At 37.3% G+C, this 20,632-nt stretch overlaps 1 protein-coding gene across 1 annotated transcript in view; it reads right to left on the bottom strand.

Moving 5' to 3' along the window:
- The window catches only part of CORIN (corin, serine peptidase), a 720,658-nt gene that overhangs the window by 147,645 nt on the left and 552,381 nt on the right, over nt 1-20,632 (bottom strand). The window contains exons 11-12 of the mRNA XM_053703991.1: nt 19,894-20,125; nt 9,304-9,449 (exon numbers count right to left, since the gene is read on the bottom strand). Of these exons, the coding sequence (XP_053559966.1) occupies nt 9,304-9,449; nt 19,894-20,125 (378 nt within the window). The remainder of the gene's footprint in view (nt 1-9,303; nt 9,450-19,893; nt 20,126-20,632) is intronic.

The raw sequence follows: 20,632 nt of genomic DNA, 5'->3' as shown, positions 1-20,632 counted from the left end.
TCCTATTGGCTGAAAAATTTGAATCAGCCAATAGGAATTAGAGCTGCTAAAATCCTATTGGCTGTTCAAATCAGCCAATAGGATTTAAGCAGCTCTCATTTTATTGGCTCCGCGAAGAGGATGCTCTGCGCCGGATGTCTTCAGGATGGACCCGGTCCGCCAGGATCAAGATAAAGATTCCGCCTGGATGAAGATGGAAGAGGCCGCCTGGATGAAGACCTCGCCGATTGGATGAGGACTTCGCTGCCAGGATGAAGATTGAAGAGGCAGCCTGGATGAAGACTTCTCGCCGCCTGGATGAGGACTTCGCCGATGCGATGAAGATCGTTCAAGAGGGACTTCATAAACTGTAAGTGGATCGTCGGGGGTTAGTGTTAGACTTTTAAGGGTTTTTGGGTGGGTTTTTATTTTAGATTAGGGTTTGGGCAGCAAAAGAGCTAAATTCCCTTAGAAATGCCTTTTTCAGGGCAATGAGTAGTTTAGGTTTTTAAGATAGTTTTTTTTATTTTGTGGGTTTGGGGGGGTGGAGGGTTTGTAATGTTAGTGGGTGTTTGTATTTTTTTTGTACAGGTAAAAGAGCTGTTTAACCTAGGGCAATGCCCTACAAAAGGCCCCTTTTTTATTTTTGGGTGTTTTGTTTTTTTAAATGGGTATTAGAATAGGAATAGTTTTTATTATTTTTGATAATTTGTTTGTTATTTTGTGTAATATATATTTTTTTTTCGTTTTGCGGTGGGTTTTTATTGTTAGATTAGGGCTTGGGCAGCAAAAGAGATAAATGCCCTTTTAAGGGCAATGCCCATACAAATGTCCTTTTCAGGGCAATGGGTAGATTAGGTTTTACTTTATATTTATTTTGTGGGTTTGGGGGGTGGGGGTTTGTATACTGTTAGGGGGTGTTTGTTTTTGTAGGAAAAGAGCTGTTAATTATAGGGCAATGCCCTACAAAAGGCCCTTGGTAGTTTATTCTAGATTAGGCTTTTTTATTTTAGGGTGTTTTTTTTTTTTTTTTTTTTTTTAAAGGGTATTAGAATAGGAATAATTTTTTTTTATTTTTTGTGATTTTAGTGGGGTTTTTAAAAAAAATCAATTTTAGGTTTAAGTGTAAGGTAGCTTAGGTTTTATTTCACAGGTAAATTTGTATTTATTTTAACTAGGTAGTTAGTAAATAGTTAATAACTATTTACTAACTAGTCTACCTAGTTAAAATAAATACAAACTTACCTGTGAAATAAAAATAAAACCTAAGCTACCTACAATATAACTAGCTTAGGTTTTATTTCACAGGTAATAATTTTGTTTTAAATAGGTATTATTTATAGGGATGGGCAAATGTGTAAATTTTCGAATTTCGAATGTTAGAACGAATGTTATTACCGAAATTTGAATTATAAATCCGAATGTTGATAAGAACGAATATTTTTTTAAATTCTATAATCGAATGCTATTTACAGTTTTCGAATGTCACTTTTGAATTTGAATGTTTATAATTATATCGAATGTCCACATTCGAAATTTCGAATTTAACATTCTATTTAACAAATACTATTCAGAAGTTCAATAGTTCATGTGGTAGGGAGGGAATCTAGTAAATTGAAACATAATAGATACAAATATATAATTTCGAATATTTCTATATAGAATATTGTATAATTTGAATATTACATTTAAAGAAAGCATTAGAAATACTATTACAAACATATAAATTTGAATTTTTCGAATTTGAATATTGCATAATTCGAATATTACATTTAAAGAAAGCATTAGAAATACTATTACAAATATAAATTTGAATTTTTCGAAAAACAGAATTTATGCTTACCTGATAAATTACTTTCTCCAACGGTGTGTCCGGTCCACGGCTTCATTCTTACTTGTGGGATATTCTCTTCCCCAACAGGAAATGGCAAAGAGTCCCAGCAAAGCTGGTCACATGATCCCTCCTAGGCTCCGCCCACCCCAGTCATTCGACCGACGGACAGGAGGAAATATATATAGGAGAAACCATATGATACCGTGGTGACTGTAGTTAGAGAAAATAATTCATCAGACCTGATTAAAAAACCAGGGCGGGCCGTGGACCGGACACACCGTTGGAGAAAGTAATTTATCAGGTAAGCATAAATTCTGTTTTCTCCAACATTGGTGTGTCCGGTCCACGGCTTCATCCTTACTTGTGGGAACCAATACCAAAGCTTTAGGACACGGATGAAGGGAGGGAGCAAATCAGGTCACCTAAATGGAAGGCACCACGGCTTGCAAAACCTTTCTCCCAAAAATAGCCTCCGAAGAAGCAAAAGTATCAAATTTGTAAAATTTGGCAAAAGTGTGCAGTGAAGACCAAGTCGCTGCCTTACATATCTGGTCAACAGAAGCCTCGTTCTTGAAGGCCCATGTGGAAGCCACAGCCCTAGTGGAGTGAGCTGTGATTCTTTCAGGAGGCTGCCGTCCGGCAGTCTCATAAGCCAATCGGATAATGCTTTTAAGCCAAAAGGAAAGAGAGGTAGAAGTCGCTTTTTGACCTCTCCTTTTACCAGAATAAACAACAAACAAGGAAGTTGTTTGTCTGAAATCTTTAGTAGCCTCTAAATAGAATTTTAGAGCACGGACTACGTCCAAATTGTGTAACAAACGTTCCTTCTTTGAAACTGGATTCGGACACAAAGAAGGTACAACTATCTCCTGGTTAATATTTTTGTTGGAAACAACTTTCGGAAGAAAACCAGGCTTAGTACGCACAACCATCTGCATGGAACACCAGATAGGGCGGAGAACACTGCAGAGCAGATAACTCTGAAACTCTTCTAGCAGAAGAAATTGCAACCAAAAACAAAACTTTCCAAGATAATAACTTAATATCTACGGAATGTAAGGGTTCAAACGGAACCCCTTGAAGAACTGAAAGAACTAGATTTAGACTCCAGGGAGGAGTCAAAGGTCTGTAAACAGGCTTGATCCTAACCAAAGCCTGAACAAATGCTTGAACATCTGGCACAGCTGCCAGTCTTTTGTGAAGTAAAACAGATAAAGCAGAGATCTGTCCCTTCAGAGAACTTGCAGATAATCCTTTCTCCAAACCTTCTTGTAGAAAGGATAGAATCTTAGGAATTTTTATCTTGTTCCATGGGAATCCTTTAGATTCACACCAACAGATATATTTTTTCCATATTTTATGGTAAATTTTTCTAGTTACAGGCTTTCTAGCCTGAATCAGAGTATCTATTACAGAATCTGAAAACCCACGCTTTGATAAAATCAAGAGTTCAATCTCCAAGCCGTCAGTTGGAGGGAAACCAGATTCGGATGTTCGAATGGACCCTGAACAAGAAGGTCCTGTCTCAAAGGTAGCTTCCATGGTGGAGCCGATGACATATTGACCAGGTCTGCATACCAAGTCCTGCGTGGCCACGCAGGAGCTATCAAGATCACCGAGGCCCTCTCCTGATTGATCCTGGCTACCAGCCTGGGGATGAGAGGAAACGGTGGGAATACATAAGCTAGGTTGAAGGTCCAAGGTGCTACTAGTGCATCTACTAGGGTCGCCTTGGGATCCCTGGATCTGGACCCGTCTGGAATGCCCCATAATTGAGTTATTTGGGCAAAGATTTCCGGATGGAGTTCCCACTCCCCCGGATGGAATGTCTGACGACTCAGAAAATCCGCTTCCCAATTTTCCACTCCTGGGATGTGGATCGCAGACAAGTGGCAGGAGTGATCCTCCGCCCATTGAATTATCTTGGTCACTTCTTTCATCGCCAGGGAAGTCCTTGTTCCCCCCTGATGATTGATATATGCAACGGTCGTCATGTTGTCTGACTGAAACCTTATGAATTTGGCCTTTGCTAGTTGAGGCCAAGCTCTGAGAGCATTGAATATCTCTCTCAGTTCCAGAATGTTTATCGGGATAAGAGACTCTTCCCGAGACCATAGACCCTGAGCTTTCAGGGATTCCCAGACCGCGCCCCAGCCCACTAGGCTGGCGTCGGTCGTGACAATGACCCACTCTGGTCTGCGGAAGCTCATTCCCTGTGACAGATTGTCCAGGGTCAGCCACCAACGGAGTGAATCTCTGGTCTTTTGATCTACTTGAATCGTCGGAGACAAGTCTGTATAATCCCCATTCCACTGTCTGAGCATGCACAGTTGTAATGGTCTTAGATGAATTCGTGCAAAAGGAACTATGTCCATTGTTGCAACCATCAATCCTATTACTTCCATGCACTGCGCTATGGAAGGACGAGGAACAGAATGAAGTACTTGACAAGAGCTTAGAAGTTTTGATTTTCTGACCTCTGTCAGAAAAATCCTCATTTCTAAGGAATCTATTATTGTTCCCAAGAAGGGAACTCTTGTTGACGGGGACAGAGAACTTTTTTCTTTGTTCACCTTCCATCCGTGAGATCTGAGAAAGGCTAGGACGATGTCCGTATGAGCCTTTGCTTTTGACAGGGACGACGCTTGAATCAGGATGTCAAGTAAGGTACTACTGCAATGCCCCTTGGTTTTAGAACCGCTAGAAGGGACCCTAGTACCTTTGTGAAAATCCTTGGAGCAGTGGCTAATCCGAATGGAAGTGCCACAAACTGGTAATGCTTGTCCAGAAAAGCGAACCTTAGGAACTGATGATGTTCCTTGTGGATAGGAATATGTAGGTACGCATCCTTTAAATCCACGGTAGTCATAAATTGATTTTCCTGGATAGTAGGTAGGATCGTTCGAATAGTTTCCATTTTGAACGATGGTACCCTGAGAAATTTGTTTAGGATCTTTAGATCCAAAATTGGTCTGAATGTTCCCTCTTTTTTGGGAACTATGAACAGATTGGAATAAAATCCCATTCCTTGTTCTCTTATTGGAACTGGATGTATCACTCCCATCTTTAACAGGTCTTCTACACAATGTAAGAATGCCTGTCTCTTTATTTGGTTTGAAGATAATTGAGACCTGTGGAACCTTCCCCTTGGGGGTAGTTCCTTGAATTCCAGGAGATAACCTTGAGAAACTATTTCTAGCGCCCAAGGATCCTGAACATCTCTTGCCCAAGCCTGAGCAAAGAGAGAAAGTCTGCCCCCCACTAGATCCGGTCCCGGATCGGGGGCTATCCCTTCATGCTGTTTTGGTAGCAGTGGTAGGCTTCTTGGCCTGCTTACCCTTGTTCCAGCCTTGCATTGGTTTCCAGGCTGGTTTGGGTTGTGAAGTATTACCCTCTTGCTTAGAGGATACAGAATTAGAGACTGGTCCGTTTCTGCGAAAGGGACGAAAATTAGGCTTATTATTAGCCTTAAAAGACCTATCCTGTGGGAGGGCGTGGCCCTTTCCCCCAGTGATGTCTGAAATAATCTCTTTCAAATCAGGTCCAAATAATGTTTTACCTTTGAAAGGAATTTTAAGCAATTTTGTCTTGGAAGACACATCCGCTGACCAAGACTTTAGCCAAAGCTCTCTGCGCGCCACGACAGCAAACCCTGAATTTTTCGCCGTTAATCTAGCTAATTGCAAAGCGGCATCAAAAACAAAAGAGTTAGCCAATTTAAGTGCTTGAACTCTGTCCATAACCTCCTCATACGAAGATTCTTTACTGAGCGATTTTTCTAGTTCCTCGAACCAGAAACACGCTGCCGTAGTGACAGGAACAATGCATGAAATTGGTTGTAGAAGGTAACCTTGCTGTACAAAAATCTTTTTAAGCAAACCCTCTAATTTCTTATCCATAGGATCTTTGAAAGCACAACTATCTTCGATAGGAATAGTAGTGCGTTTGTTTAGAGTAGAAACCGCCCCCTCGACCTTGGGGACTGTCTGCCATAAGTCCTTTCTGGGGTCGACTATAGGAAATAATTTCTTAAATATAGGGGGGGGAACAAAAGGTATGCCGGGCCTTTCCCACTCTTTATTTACTATGTCCGCCACCCGCTTGGGTATAGGAAAAGCGTCGGGGGGCACCGGAACCTCTAGGAACTTGTCCATCTTACATAATTTCTCTGGAATGACCAAATTGTCACAATCATCCAGAGTAGATAACACCTCCTTAAGCAGTGCGCGGAGATGTTCTAATTTAAATTTAAATGTCACAACATCAGGTTCAGCTTGATGAGAAATTTTTCCTGAATCTGAAATTTCTCCATCAGACAAAACCTCCCTCATGGCCCCTTGAGATTGGTGTGAGGGTATGTCAGAACAGTTATCATCAGCGTCCTCTTGCTCTTCAGTGTTTAAAACAGAGCAATCGCGCTTTCTCTGATAAGTAGGCATTTTGGATAAAAGATTTGCTATGGAGTTATCCATTACAGCCGTTAATTGTTGCATGGTAATAAGTATTGGCGCACTAGATGTACTAGGGGCCTCCTGTGTGGGCATAACTGGTGTAGACACAGTAGGGGATGATGTAGTATCATGTTTACTCCCCTCATTTGAGGAATCATCTTGGGCAATATCATTATCTGTTGCAATACTGTCCTTACTTTGTTTGGACACTATGGCACAATTATCACATAAATTTAAATGGGGAGACACATTGGCTTTCATACATATAGAACATAGCTTATCTGATGGTACAGACATGTTAAACAGGCTTAAACTTGTCAACAAAGCACAAAAAACGTTTTAAAATAAAACCGTTACTGTCACTTTAAATTTCAAACTGAAAACACTTTATTACTGAATATGTGAAAAAGTATGAAGGAATTGTTCAAAATTCACCAAAATTTCACCAAAATTTCACCACAGTGTCTTAAAGCATTAAAAGTATTGCACACCAAATTTCAGAGCTTTAACCCTTAAATTAACAGAACCGTTTTTACATTTAACCCCTATACAGTCCCAGAATGAGGCTCTGTCTATAACTAGAAAGGCCCCCATCTGAAAAAGGTGTCCAACACAGTGCCTGCCGTTTTTCTAAACGTTCCCCAAGATTATAATACCAATAATTAGTTAGAATCTGCATAATATGCCTAGTAAAGCAATTGTTTTAGCCCAGAAAAATGTCTACCAGTTTTTAAGCCCTTTTTGAAGCCCTTTATTCTTTTATGTTTAACTAAGAAAATGGCTTACTGGTCCCCATGAGGGGAAATGACAGCCTTCCAGCATTACATGGTCTTGTTAGAAATATGGCTAGTCATACCTTAAGCAGAAAAGACTGCTAACTGTTTCCCCCAACTGAAGTTACTTCATCTCAACAGTCCTGTGTGGAAACAGCAATTGATTTCAGTTACTGTCTGCTAAAATCATCTTCCTCTTACAAACAGAAATCTTCATCCTTTTCTGTTTCAGAGTAAATAGTACATACCAGCACTATTTTAAAATAACAAACACTTGATAGAAGAATAAAACTACATTTAAACACCAAAAAACTCTTAACCATCTCCGTGGAGATGTTGCCTGTGCAACGGCAAAGAGAATGACTGGGGCGGGCGGAGCCTAGGAGGGATCATGTGACCAGCTTTGCTGGGACTCTTTGCCATTTCCTGTTGGGGAAGAGAATATCCCACAAGTAAGGATGAAGCCGTGGACCAGACACACCAATGTTGGAGAAAGAATATTTTTGAATGTAATCATAAAATTCGAAACCAAACATTCGAAAATCGAATGTTAGAATGTTATGTAAACATTCGAAATTCGATTCGAACAAACGAATGTGTTAAAATTTGTTTAGTTTTTCGAATTTTGGAAACATTCGCCCATCCCTAATTATTTAGTTAATAATTGTAAGTTTAATTTAACTCTATTGTATAATTATGTTAAAGTTAGGGGGTGTTAGGGTTAGGGTTAGGTTTTGGGTTAGGGGTAGGTGTAGGGGTTAATAGTTTAATTTAGATTTTTGCGATGTGGGCGGCTGGCAGTTTAGGGGTTAATAGATTTATTTAGTGGTAGTGATGTGGGTGGCCAGGGTTTAGATGTTGGTGGTGGCAGACTAGGGGTGTTTAGACTCTGGGTTTATGTTAGGGTGTTAGGTTTAAATGTTAGATTTTTTCCCCATAGACATCAATGGGGCTGTGTTACGGAGCTTTTATTTCCACGATCGCATGGGTTAGACTTTTTTCTGACCCACTCTCCCCATTGATGTCTATGGGGAAAGCGTGCACGAGCACATCAAAACTGTGCTTGTTTTTTGTGTGGTATATAGCTTAAAAGCACCATATCGCATGCACAATCCGGGTTTTTAAAAACTTCTAATGGCTGCGCTATAGGGGGTTAAATAACGCAACTATATCATTTCGAATATTTCTATATAGAATATTGTATAATTTGAATATTACATTTAAAGAAAGCATTAGAAATACTATTACAAACATATATATTTGAATTTTTCGAATTCGAATATTGCATAATTCGAATATTACATTTAAAGAAAGCATTAGAAATACTATTACAAATATAAATTTGAATTTTTCGAAAAGAATATTTTTGAATGTAATCATAAAATTCGAAACCAAACATTCGAAAATCGAATGTTAGAATGCTATGTAAACTTTCGAAATTCGATTCGAACAAACGAATGTGTTAAAATTTGTTTTGTTTTTCGAATTTTGGAAACATTCGCCCATCCCTAATTATTTAGTTAATAATTGTAAGTTTAATTTAACTCTATTGTATAATTATGTTAAAGTTAGGGGGTGTTAGGGTTAGGTTTTGGGTTTGGGGTAGGTGTAGGGGTTAATAGTTTAATTTAGATTTTTGCGATGTGGGCGGCTGGCAGTTTAGGGGTTAATAGATTTATTTAGTGGTAGTGATGTGGGAGGCCAGGGTTTAGATGTCGGTGGGGGCAGACTAGGGGTGTTTAGACTCTGGGTTTACGTTAGGGTGTTAGGTTTAAACGTTAGATTTTTTTCCCTATAGACATCAATGGGGCTGTGTTACGGAGCATTTATTTCCACGATCGCAGGTGTTAGACTTTTTTCTGACCCACTCTCCCCATTGATGTCTATGGGGAAAGTGTGCACGAGCACGTCAAAACTGTGCTTGTTTTTTGTGTGGTATATAGCTTAAAAGCACCATATCGCATGCACAATCCGGGTTTTTAAAAACTTCTAATGGCTGGCTATAGGGGGTTAAATAACGCAACTTTTGTTGCGATCATTAATTTCCCTATAGCGCGGATAACTCGTAATCTAGCTGTTTGACAGTTAAGTGAGGAAAAGCCTCCAACATCTGAGAGTTGCTAACTCACATAACCTCACAAGCTTTAGGGAATGTAAAACAGTTTATCTTATGTTTCTTTGTTTGTTTTTTGCATATAACTTTATAGAGTCGATTCAAGTAACACACATCTTAAAGCACATCATTGGAACATTCAAATGGTCTAACCTTCAACATCCTCATCAGGCATTAGACAAGTTTCATTAGATGATTTTTCATCTGGGAACTGTGCACAGTCCGTATCCTCTGGCCACTGCAAACCCACAATTCCTAATACAGATTCACAGCGCTCTTTTGAATGTTCACATATTGACCTGCAGAAGAAAATGTAAATATTTATTTCATGCAAATGTTCACGTCATCTGCAGAATCATCTGCTCTGTGGCATACAATGTAATATATACAAGTGTTAGACAGGTGGGAATAAAGTAATAAAGGATACTGCTTCTTAATGGGACATAGAAATCCAAATGAAACTTTCGTGATTTAGATAAAGCCAACAATTTAAAAAAAAATAAAAAATTCTCTACTAGTATCATCTAGATGTTGGATAGTGTGGGTGCACTGAATCTCTCATGTAATAGACTTCTATGGGAGCACAGTGAAAAAACTCAACTCGTATTTTGCTCAAGTTCTATACTTACTTGTATACTGTGGTTTTGTTTTGAAATATAAGTTAAAACACTGCACACATACATATAAAGACATTCATACACATGTATACACCCATACACCCATACACACACATACACACAAACATACAGCTTTGAGACCTTTCCAGTCCTGCATATGTAAATCATATACCATCCCTTAATCAGTGTTAAAACCTTTTTATTTCAATACTAAGGGCACCATTTAGCAAACTGTGTATTCCGCTTTGGAGCACCTTTGGTGCAGGCTCTCATGAGCAAGTCTGCAGCCAATAGTTAAGAAGCAGCAGTCATCAGACCACTGCATCCTAACCTGTACTCATTAGCGTAGAATGAGCAGTTGGCGACATTGTACAAGCAACCGATTGTGCAATGTTAAATGCGGGCAGCGTACTGCTGCCCGCTGGCAACGATCTCAAGCAGACAGGCTCACAGAAGTGAACCTTGTCCATCCGGACATTGATAAATGGGTCCTAAACCTTTATTGTACATCTAATATGTATAACTATAAGTGATATATATTTTTATGTGTTTTGTTATACATATTTTCAAGCATTAAAACTTTTCAGGTTTCCAACAATTTTTCAGAGCTATTTGATGTTCCACTCAGGCTCAACACTTAAAGGGACACTAAACCCGTTATTTTTCTTTCATGATTCAGACAGAGAATACAATTTTAAACAACAATCCAATTTACGTCTATGATCTAAATTGCTTTATTCTTTAGATATCCTTTGTTGAAGAAATAGAAATGCACATGGGTGAGCCAATCACACAAGACATCTATGTGCAGCAACCAATCAGCAGCTACTGAGCCTATCTATATATGCTTTTCAGCAAAGGATATAACATAGTAACATAGTAACATAGCAGATTAGGTTAAAAAAAGACTGAAGTCCATCAGGTTCAACCTATACAAATCTAAAATACTTACAAACTCCAGTTAAGCTTAAATAATCCCACTAAAAGGTGACCCATTTACTACTAGCAATCCTATCTATGCATTTTGTTTATAGATAGAAATGTATCCAAACAATTTTTAAATGTATCTAGGGTATTGTCATTCACTACCTCCTTTGGTAATGAGTTCCACAATTTTATTACTCTTACAGTGAAAAAACGTTTACGTTGAAGGAGATTAAATCTCCTTTCCTCCAACCTTAAATTGTGACCTCTTGTCACAAACAATTTTCTTGGAATAAACAGAGCTTCTGCCATCTCTGTATATGGGCCTTGAATATATTGATATAAAGTAATCATGTCACCTCTCAAGCGCCTCTTTTCTAAAAAAAACAGACCCAGTTTGGCTAGCCTCTCCTCATAGCTTCAATTCTCCAATCCCCTTATTAGCTTTGCGGCCCTTCTCTGAACTTTTTCTAGTTCTGCAATATCTTTTTTTCCGATTGGTCCCCAGAACTGCACTCCATACTCAAGGTGAGGTCTTACCAGGGCTTTATATAGTGACAGAATTATGCTTTCCTCCCTTAAATCAATGCCTCTTTTAATACATGCTAGTATATTATTAGCCTTTGAAGCTGCTGCCCTGCATTGTGCACCCATCTTTAGCTTGTTATCTATTACTACTCCCAAATCCTTTTCCTCCTCTGTTTTGTCCCATTTAAATAATACGTTGCCTGCTTATTTTTACTTCCAAAATGTAGAACCTTGCATTTTCCCATATTAAATCTCATGTTTCATTTACCTGCCCATACTTCTAATTTTTGCAGGTCCCTTTGCAACGAAAGTTTATCCTGCTCTGACTTAATGACCTTACTCAACTTAGTATCATCTGCAAAAATAGAGATGTCGCAATTTAATCCTTGCTCCAAGTCATTTATAAAAATATTAAAAAGAACAGGGCTCAGTACTGATCCCTGGGTAACTTCACTGATTACCTTTGTCGAATCTGATCGTTGCTCCTTATCTTTTATCCAGTTATTTATCCATGAGCTAACATTTTCAGCTATTCCCAGTCCCTTCATTTTGTGCATTAATCTCTCATGTGGCACTGTATCAAACGCCTTTGCAAAATCTAAGTATATCACATCAACTGCTTCCCCTTTATGTATATTTTTACTTACTTCCTCATAGAATCTAATTAGATTAGTATGACATGATCTATTTCCCAAACAACCATGCTGATTAAAACTCATAATCTTGTTTACACGAATATGCTCATCAATATAATCCCTTATAATCCTTTCAAATATCTTCCCCACTATTGATGTCAGACTAACTGGTCTATAGCTTCCTGGATCATCCCTGCTTCCCATTTTGAAGAGTGGCACCACATCAGCTTTACGCCAATCCTGGGCTACCATGCCTGAGGATAATGAGTCTTGAAAAATTAAGAGTAGAGGTTTGTCTATAACAGTGTTAAGTTCCCTTAAGACCCTTGGGTGTATTCCATCGTGGCTTGGAGTTTTATTTACCTTAAAGGGACATGAAACCCAATTTTTTTCTTTTGCTATTTAGATAGAGTATGTCATTTTAAACAACTTTCTAATTCACTTCTATTATCTAATTTGCTTAATTCTCTTGATATCATTTCCTGAAAAGCATATCTAGATAGGCTCAGTAGCTGCTGATTGGTTGTAGCACATAGATGCCTTGTGTGATTGGCTCACCCATGTGCACTGCTATTTCTTCAACAAAGGATATCTAAAGAATTAAGCAAATTAGATAATAGAAGTAAATTGTAATGTTGTTTAAAATTGTATTCTCTACCTGAATCATGAAAAGAAAAATGTTGGCTTTAGTGTCCCTTTAATATTATCCAATTTTTTCCTGATATCCTCTATACATAACCCAGTTAATGGTATGGGCTGGCATGTTCTATTTTTTTCCAAAGTATCATCCAATGGTTTCTCTCTTGTGTATACTAAAGAAAAAAATTGTTTGGTACCTCAGCCTTCTCCCTGTCACTGTTAATCATGCTACCATCCACGCATATTAATGTACCTATATTGTCTTTCTTAGATTTTTTGCTATTTATGTACTTAAAGAACCTTTTAGGGTTAGACTTGGAATCCTTTGCAATTAATTTTTCATTTTCAATTTTGGCTAATTTGATTGCTTTTTTGCATGCTTTGTTACATTCCTTATAAATATGGAATGTTGAGTCTGTACTATTTTCTTTGAATAATTTAAATGCCCTACGTTTTTTCCTAATTTCTCTTAACACATTATTATTGAGCCACATTGGCTTGGATTTTTTATTTTTTATAACCATATGGTATTTGTTGATATGTATATTTATTTAACAAAGTTTTTAATGTTATCCATTTATCCTCTGTATTTTTATTAGAGAATACTTTGTCCCAATTTATGTTATTTAATGATTTCCTTAAATCGTTGAATTTTGGTTTCTTAAAATTAAAAGTCTTGGTTAAACCGTTAAGACACTGCTTATGAGAAGAGATTTCAAATGTGACCATGTTATGATCACTGTTACCCAAATGTTCTTTGACTTCAATGTTTGATATTATATCTGTATTATTTGATAGCACTAAATCAAATATAGCGTTACCCCTAGTTGGCTCCTCTATTAACTGTGACAAGAAGTTATCCCTAAGAACATTTAAAAATCTATCCCCCTTAGTTGAATTACTAGTTTCGTTGGCCAAGTTTATATCAGGGTAGTTAAAATCTCCCATAATTACAGCACTGTTATTAGCAGCTTTACATTAGTAGTTGAGTTTCCTCCAGGTCACTAATGTTGGGGGGCTTGTAGCATGTTCCTAGTAATATTTTTTTAGGATTTTCCCCCCACTCTTTATTTCCACCCACAGGGTCTCTACATTGTCGCCTGTATCATAAATATCTTCCCTTATTGTAAGTTTAAGGTTAGGTTTAATATACATGCAGATTCCTCCACCCCTTTTATTATTCCTGTCCCTCCTAAATAATGTATACCCCTCTAAGTTAACTGCCCACTCATGTGAATCATCCCACCAAGTTATACTGATAACATTATAGTCCTCTTCTGCAACTAAGAGCTCCAGCTCCCCCATTTTACCTGTCATGCTTCTTGCATTTGTTGTCATACATTTAATTTGCATGAGCTTTCTGCTGATACTTGGTGTTCTTTCCTCCATACTTTCTAATGTGAAATTTCTTAAAGTGAAAGTAAACTTTGATGAATGAAAGCGTTTTTTAAAAAATACTATTAAAAGCAGGGGCACTTTCAATCATCAAAGTTTAGAAGGCAGCCGTTTTGATTAAAAACTTACCTTTGTTTTTTTCACAGCCAGAGCAGCATCCCCCACCCGGAGATCCTCTCTTCACACGTCATCAATGACTAATCCAGCTTACTCCAATCACGGCATGGCCTCAGGCAATGACTACCCTGGGGGGAAAGCTGGATTAGTCATTGATGACGTGTGAAGAGAGGATCTCCATGTGGGGGAAGCTGCTCTGGCTGTTCAAAGAAGAGAGGTAAGTTTTTAATCAAAACGGCTGCTAGTGCCCCTGTTTTTAATAGTATTTTTAAAAAACGGGTTTTCATTCATCAAAGTTTACCTTCATTTTAAGTCATCCCTTCCTTGAGATATTAAAGGAGTGACATATTCATAGACTGATATCTCTGTTCTATTGTGTTCTAACTGACCCTCCCCCCGTTTGTCTAGTTTAAAAGATTCTCTAAACCTGCTACCATCCTTTTCCCCAACACCCCTGCACCCATGTCATTCAGGTGCAATCCATCCTTACTGTACAAATTGTACCCAAGTGAAAAGTCAGCCAAGTGCTCTAAAAAGTCAAACCCCTCATTTTTACACCATGTTTTTAACCATTAATTAACAGACCTTAGCTCCTTCAGCCTTATTGAGTTAGCACACGGCACTGGTAATATCTCCGCAAATATTACTTTGGAGGTCCTTGCTTTAAGCTTGTTACCTAACTCCCTGAAGTCATTTTTTAGGACTCTCCATCTCCCGCTGATTACCAATCTGTACCATGACTAAAGCACATTATATAGTAGAAGTAAGTTAGAGAATAAAGCACATTATATAGTAAAAGTAAATTAGAAAACTGTTTAAAATTGCATGCTCTTTCTAAATCATGAAAGAAATAAAATTGGGTTGTATGTCCCTTTAACTCCCCACTTGTATTATGAGCATTAATAGTGTGAGCCCTGTGCAATCCATCAGGGTCACTAAAATAATGTTAAGATTCTCTAACAGTTTTAACCATCCACTTGGAATAGCAGGTTGTGGGCTATTCTTTGCTGAGAGCACAACTGCAATATATTGCTTAAAAGGACATTAAACTCTTGTTTTTGTGTAAAACTTGTTCTTTCTTTCACACTCCCCAGAGAGGCTAAAAAGCAAAAATTATAACATAGGTTATCAACATGCTGCATATTGCTTAAACCAGCTATTTGATTTGCAGGTTAAAAAATTAGCTTTTTGGCCTTACAAGGGTGCACAGGTTAAACACATTTTTTACACAAAACAAGATATGTTTAATGTTCTTTAAAGGGAAATGAAAGCAAACATTGTTCTTTTATGATTCAGATAAAGGAAACATTTTTAAACAACTTTCCAATTTACTTCAATTACCGATTTTGCTTCATTCTATTAGTTTTATCCAAACTGTCATTCTATTAGTACCCTTAATGGAATGAGAAGAAATGCACTACTGTGAGCTAGCTGAACACCTTGGTAAGCCGATGACATGAGGCATATACATGCAGCCACCAATCAGCAGCTAGCTGCAAACTTCTAAGCATACAAAGGAATGCTTTTCAACAAAGGGTACCAGAGAATGAAGCAAAGTAGATAACAGAAGTAATAAAACTGTAAGCACTATCTGAATCATGAAAGAAAAAAAATTGGGTTTCATATCCCTTTAAGACGCATGTACACTCCTGAACCTATCCAGATATACTTTCGCAGAAAGGACCTACGTTTCAACTAATGAAACCGAGATAAAGCAGTAAATGTGAAAACAAAAGAAAATTGGATACTATGCTCTATCTGAAACTTGAAAATGTCATTTTGGCATTGAAGCCCTTTTAACGTAGTACAACTAAGCTGCTGTTCCAGGAAGAAATCAGATTAACCGTAATTCAGGATGACAGAAATTATTTTCCACATATCAGCCAAATATTTCAATAGTTGTTTTTTTTGTTAGTCACTTCAATGTGGATAAACATAAGCAAATAATATAAGGTAACTTGACTGATTTAAGGTTCTCTGGAATCAATAAAAGCTGACAGCCATAAAGTTATGTTGAAAACCAGATTTGTTAAACTGTTCATGCCTCGGGCTTATTCAGGAAAGGAGAAATTTTGAGAAAAATAAAAAGAAGTTGCAGATAAAACAAGTTCAGCAGATGACTTTCATTATCACATATCAATAAACTATTTAACCTAAAACAATGGGGCTCTACTATATCTAAGTAGTGTGTCCAGAAATAAGGTGCGCCTAATTTATGCTATTTCAAAAAAGTGATAATATGGATAGATCCTAAGTTTTATATCTTACAAAAAATAAACAATATGAACTGTATAATTATAAATACAAATACATAACAATAGTCACCACAGTCATATGGTTAGGAAATATACATCCATAGATGCAAGTGAAAGTCCCAATATAGAGTGATGTCCAATCTGGAAATGATGTCCCAAACGATAGCTGCTCTCTCCAAAGATGTTGAAAAAGAGATGACTGCGTTCTGTATAGAAACAAAAAAAGAAGAGGCGCTCTGGTGCAGATGATCCTTGGCTACAAATGATTCTAAACTAACAGTTCAGAGTAATACTCACAAAGATGTTTGCACATGCAGTGCAATAACAGGTGAGCCGAAGCTTCAGAGCCGCTCGGCTGACTCGCTAGAGGGTGAAATCAGCTGTTCACTGGGTAATCACTTCACCAACGATGTGGGGAAAAAAGATACCTATGACATAAAATATAGATACCGCCCTTGGTGCAGATTATCCCAGGCACAGAATGCACATACAACAGATGTCGAGAAGTTATACTCACAAACGGAGTTGCACAAGCAGTGCAATATCAGGCGTGCCGAATCTTAAAGAGCCGTTCGGCTGACTCCCTGAGGCCTGTACAGCTGCTCCTGGATCGTTGGAGGAGTGGTGGAAAATAAAGGTGGATATGCCGATAGAGGTTGATCCAAGCAAGGGATCAATAAGGCAAATAGAACAATTCACCAGCAAGGTAGACAAAATAAAAGTATTTATTAAAAATATAAAAATTACTTAGCAACGCGTTTCTCGGCTAACATGCCGTTTCATCAGGCTACATAATTCTAAGAGCTACCTTGCTGACTTAAAAGGACTGACAGGACCAATCAAAACCCTGAAAATTCACACACCTCCCTTGCTCAGGTGTACTATCTGATTACAGGGTGTCGCCCTGAGATACATAGCACTTTTGTTAAAAATGAATACAATTTATACAAACTTCAAAAAAATCTTTCTATATATACAAGGGCAATTTAACATGAATCGATAGCAAGTTTTAATCTCAATAATTGTAACAATAATATTTAGATATTTCAGTCTTACAAACAATATAACAATATAAAAGAAATATGATATAATAATCAGATATTTATAAATATAATAGATGAATTCTCAGTAATAAATTTATAATAAACATATAAATCATATAATAACAAATTATAAATAAATACAAGAATAAATACTAAAAAAATATATAATTACTAAAAATATATATAAAGCCATATAATCAATCATATTACTACATCTAATGGTCGGATTAGAACTCACGACCTAGTGGCTGGGAAACCATCAACCCAGCCACTAGGTCGTGAGTTCTAATCCGACCATTAGATGTAGTAATATGATTGATTATATGGCTTTATATATATTTTTAGTAATTATATATTTTTTTAGTATTTATTCTTGTATTTATTTATAATTTGTTATTATATGATTTATATGTTTATTATAAATTTATTACTGAGAATTCATCTATTATATTTATAAATATCTGATTATTATATCATATTTCTTTTATATTGTTATATTGTTTGTAAGACTGAAATATCTAAATATTATTGTTACAATTATTGAGATTAAAACTTGCTATCGATTCATGTTAAATTGCCCTTGTATATATAGAAAGATTTTTTTGAAGTTTGTATAAATTGTATTCATTTTTAACAAAAGTGCTATGTATCTCAGGGCGACACCCTGTAATCAGATAGTACACCTGAGCAAGGGAGGTGTGTGAATTTTCAGGGTTTTGATTGGTCCTGTCAGTCCTTTTAAGTCAGCAAGGTAGCTCTTAGAATTATGTAGCCTGATGAAACGGCATGTTAGCCGAGAAACGCGTTGCTAAGTAATTTTTATATTTTTAATAAATACTTTTATTTTGTCTACCTTGCTGGTGAATTGTTCTATTTGCCTTATTGATCCCTTGCTTGGATCAACCTCTATCGGCATATCCACCTTTATTTTCCACCACTCCTCCAACGATCCAGGAGCAGCTGTACAGGCCTCAGGGAGTCAGCCGAACGGCTCTTTAAGATTCGGCACGCCTGATATTGCACTGCTTGTGCAACTCCGTTTGTGAGTATAACTTCTCGACATCTGTTGTATGTGCATTCTGTGCCTGGGATAATCTGCACCAAGGGCGGTATCTATATTTTATGTCATAGGTATCTTTTTTCCCCACATCGTTGGTGAAGTGATTACCCAGTGAACAGCTGATTTCACCCTCTAGCGAGTCAGCCGAGCGGCTCTGAAGCTTCGGCTCACCTGTTATTGCACTGCATGTGCAAACATCTTTGTGAGTATTACTCTGAACTGTTAGTTTAGAATCATTTGTAGCCAAGGATCATCTGCACCAGAGCGCCTCTTCTTTTTTTGTTTCTATACAGAACGCAGTCATCTCTATTTAACCTAAAGACTATCATATATTAGTGACCAAACATTCCTACATATTATAAACAGACCTCTTCTGCCGCTAGCATTTTGTTACCTAAATTACAAAAGTAGATAAACCTCTTATCGCTTAGCTGCTAGAAAGTCAGTACAATATACACATCAGAGGCAGCCAATGAGCTAAAGTTGCAAGTGTCTACAAGCTTTTTGCAATGCAGTATTTTTTTTAGTAAAATAGTCATACAAATAACAAGTCTGATATGCTTTTCTCCTCTAAGGCAATAAAGATATTGATTAACAATGCATTTCAGGTCTGTTAGGCAGGAAAGGAACACATGCACAATTCCAGCAGTCTCGAAATCTCTTCAAGGTCACTTTTGCTACTTGAAAAGTGTAAAAAACAGAAACATTCATAAACGTTTTAAAAGCACTTATTTGATACAATGTCTTCGTCTTTGAGAATGTGCCATTCACGGTGGCGTCTACAAGACTTAATTGTAGAGGGGCACGTCCCAGAGGCACACCTGTGTTTTGTGGGTGGAGTCGTGACAGGACGGGGTTGGATCAGGTGTTCCATGGGTGGGGTTGGGGGTATATAGGTGGGGAGGCATTCTGGGATGGTCTGTGGGTGAGGGAAATCCTGTCCAGAGAAATTATGAGAAACCTGAATGGTGATCACATAAATCTATTTTTTATTATTCTTGTGTGGTCCAAATGTCTTGCCGTCTGGTTTTAATTTAGTAATGACATTTAGTAATGACAGGTGAACTGGAAAATGAAGTCCCCATCCTTTAAAGTATAGAAATTATCTACCAAATTCTCTAAAGCTCTCTGGTCTGGCGAGATTCTACAAGATGCCTCATCAGCAATATGCCCCTTGGGGATTGTTTTAAAGGCATTTTTACCTTTGGAGCTGGGTACCTCATTAAGGCTTTGTATTAAGAAGAGACACTTACTTTACATAATAATGCTCAGTCAAATAAGCCGATGACTTCTCTCCATGCCGGCAAGGTGTAGAGAATCTGTTTAAATGTATTCACTCATCCTTCATATGCATCATAAAATAATTTGAGCTATTTCTGTTCCCTTATTTTAAACCATTTTTATCAAGTTGTTACAATAAAGAGTAAACTATTATACTAAGCTTGATGGGGTACTGCAATAACTAACTTGCTGATGTTAGTAAAGTGATAACAATGAAATAAAGAATACAATGTTCTATGTCAGTGTTACCTGCAGGGTGGAATGCGTTGGTTTGTTGGAGGTTCACATTTGGGTACCAGTATGGTGCATGCAAAGAACATGAGATACTTATAACAATTAGTCTGGACAAGGGCTGGAAAAAGTGATGACTCCCAGCTAATGGATGCCTCTTTCTGAGTCCTATGACCAAGGTAATTTGGGAAATTTGTATAGTTATATGGAAGATTCATGCATAACTCCAAAGTTATTGGTTCACACTGACCTACAAGTTTGGAGAGAAAAAAACAGCATTTTAGGAAATGCACAACTAGTTTTTATTTTAGTTAAGTTTTCAAAATCTTAGCTCATCTACACACATAATTAAATGCAACCTTTTAAATGAGATGTGTACTGTAATAAAATGCTTTTCTAAATATACTTAGTTTCTATTCAATTTTATAACCTAGTTATTTGCAGGTTTAAAGGGACATGAACCCCAATTTTTTTCTTTCATGATTATGCAATTTTAAACAACTTTCTAATTGACTTCTATTATCTAAGTTGCTTCATTCTCTATGCTGCAAAGCATATCTAGATAGGCCCATTAGTTGCTGATTGGTTGCTGCACATAGATTCCCCGTGTGATTTGCTCACCCATGTAGAGGATATCTAAAGATTAAGCAAATAAGATTATAGAAGTAAATTGGAATGTTGCTTAAAAATGTGTTCTCTATCTGAATTATAATATAAAAAAATGTGGGTTTAGTGTCCCTTTAACATACATTATAAT

Source organism: Bombina bombina, chromosome 2 (assembly GCF_027579735.1).
Source record: "Bombina bombina isolate aBomBom1 chromosome 2, aBomBom1.pri, whole genome shotgun sequence".
NCBI lineage: Eukaryota > Metazoa > Chordata > Amphibia > Anura > Bombinatoridae > Bombina > Bombina bombina.
Note: the sequence above shows the minus strand (reverse complement) of the source record. Positions and strands in the feature narration are given on the sequence as shown.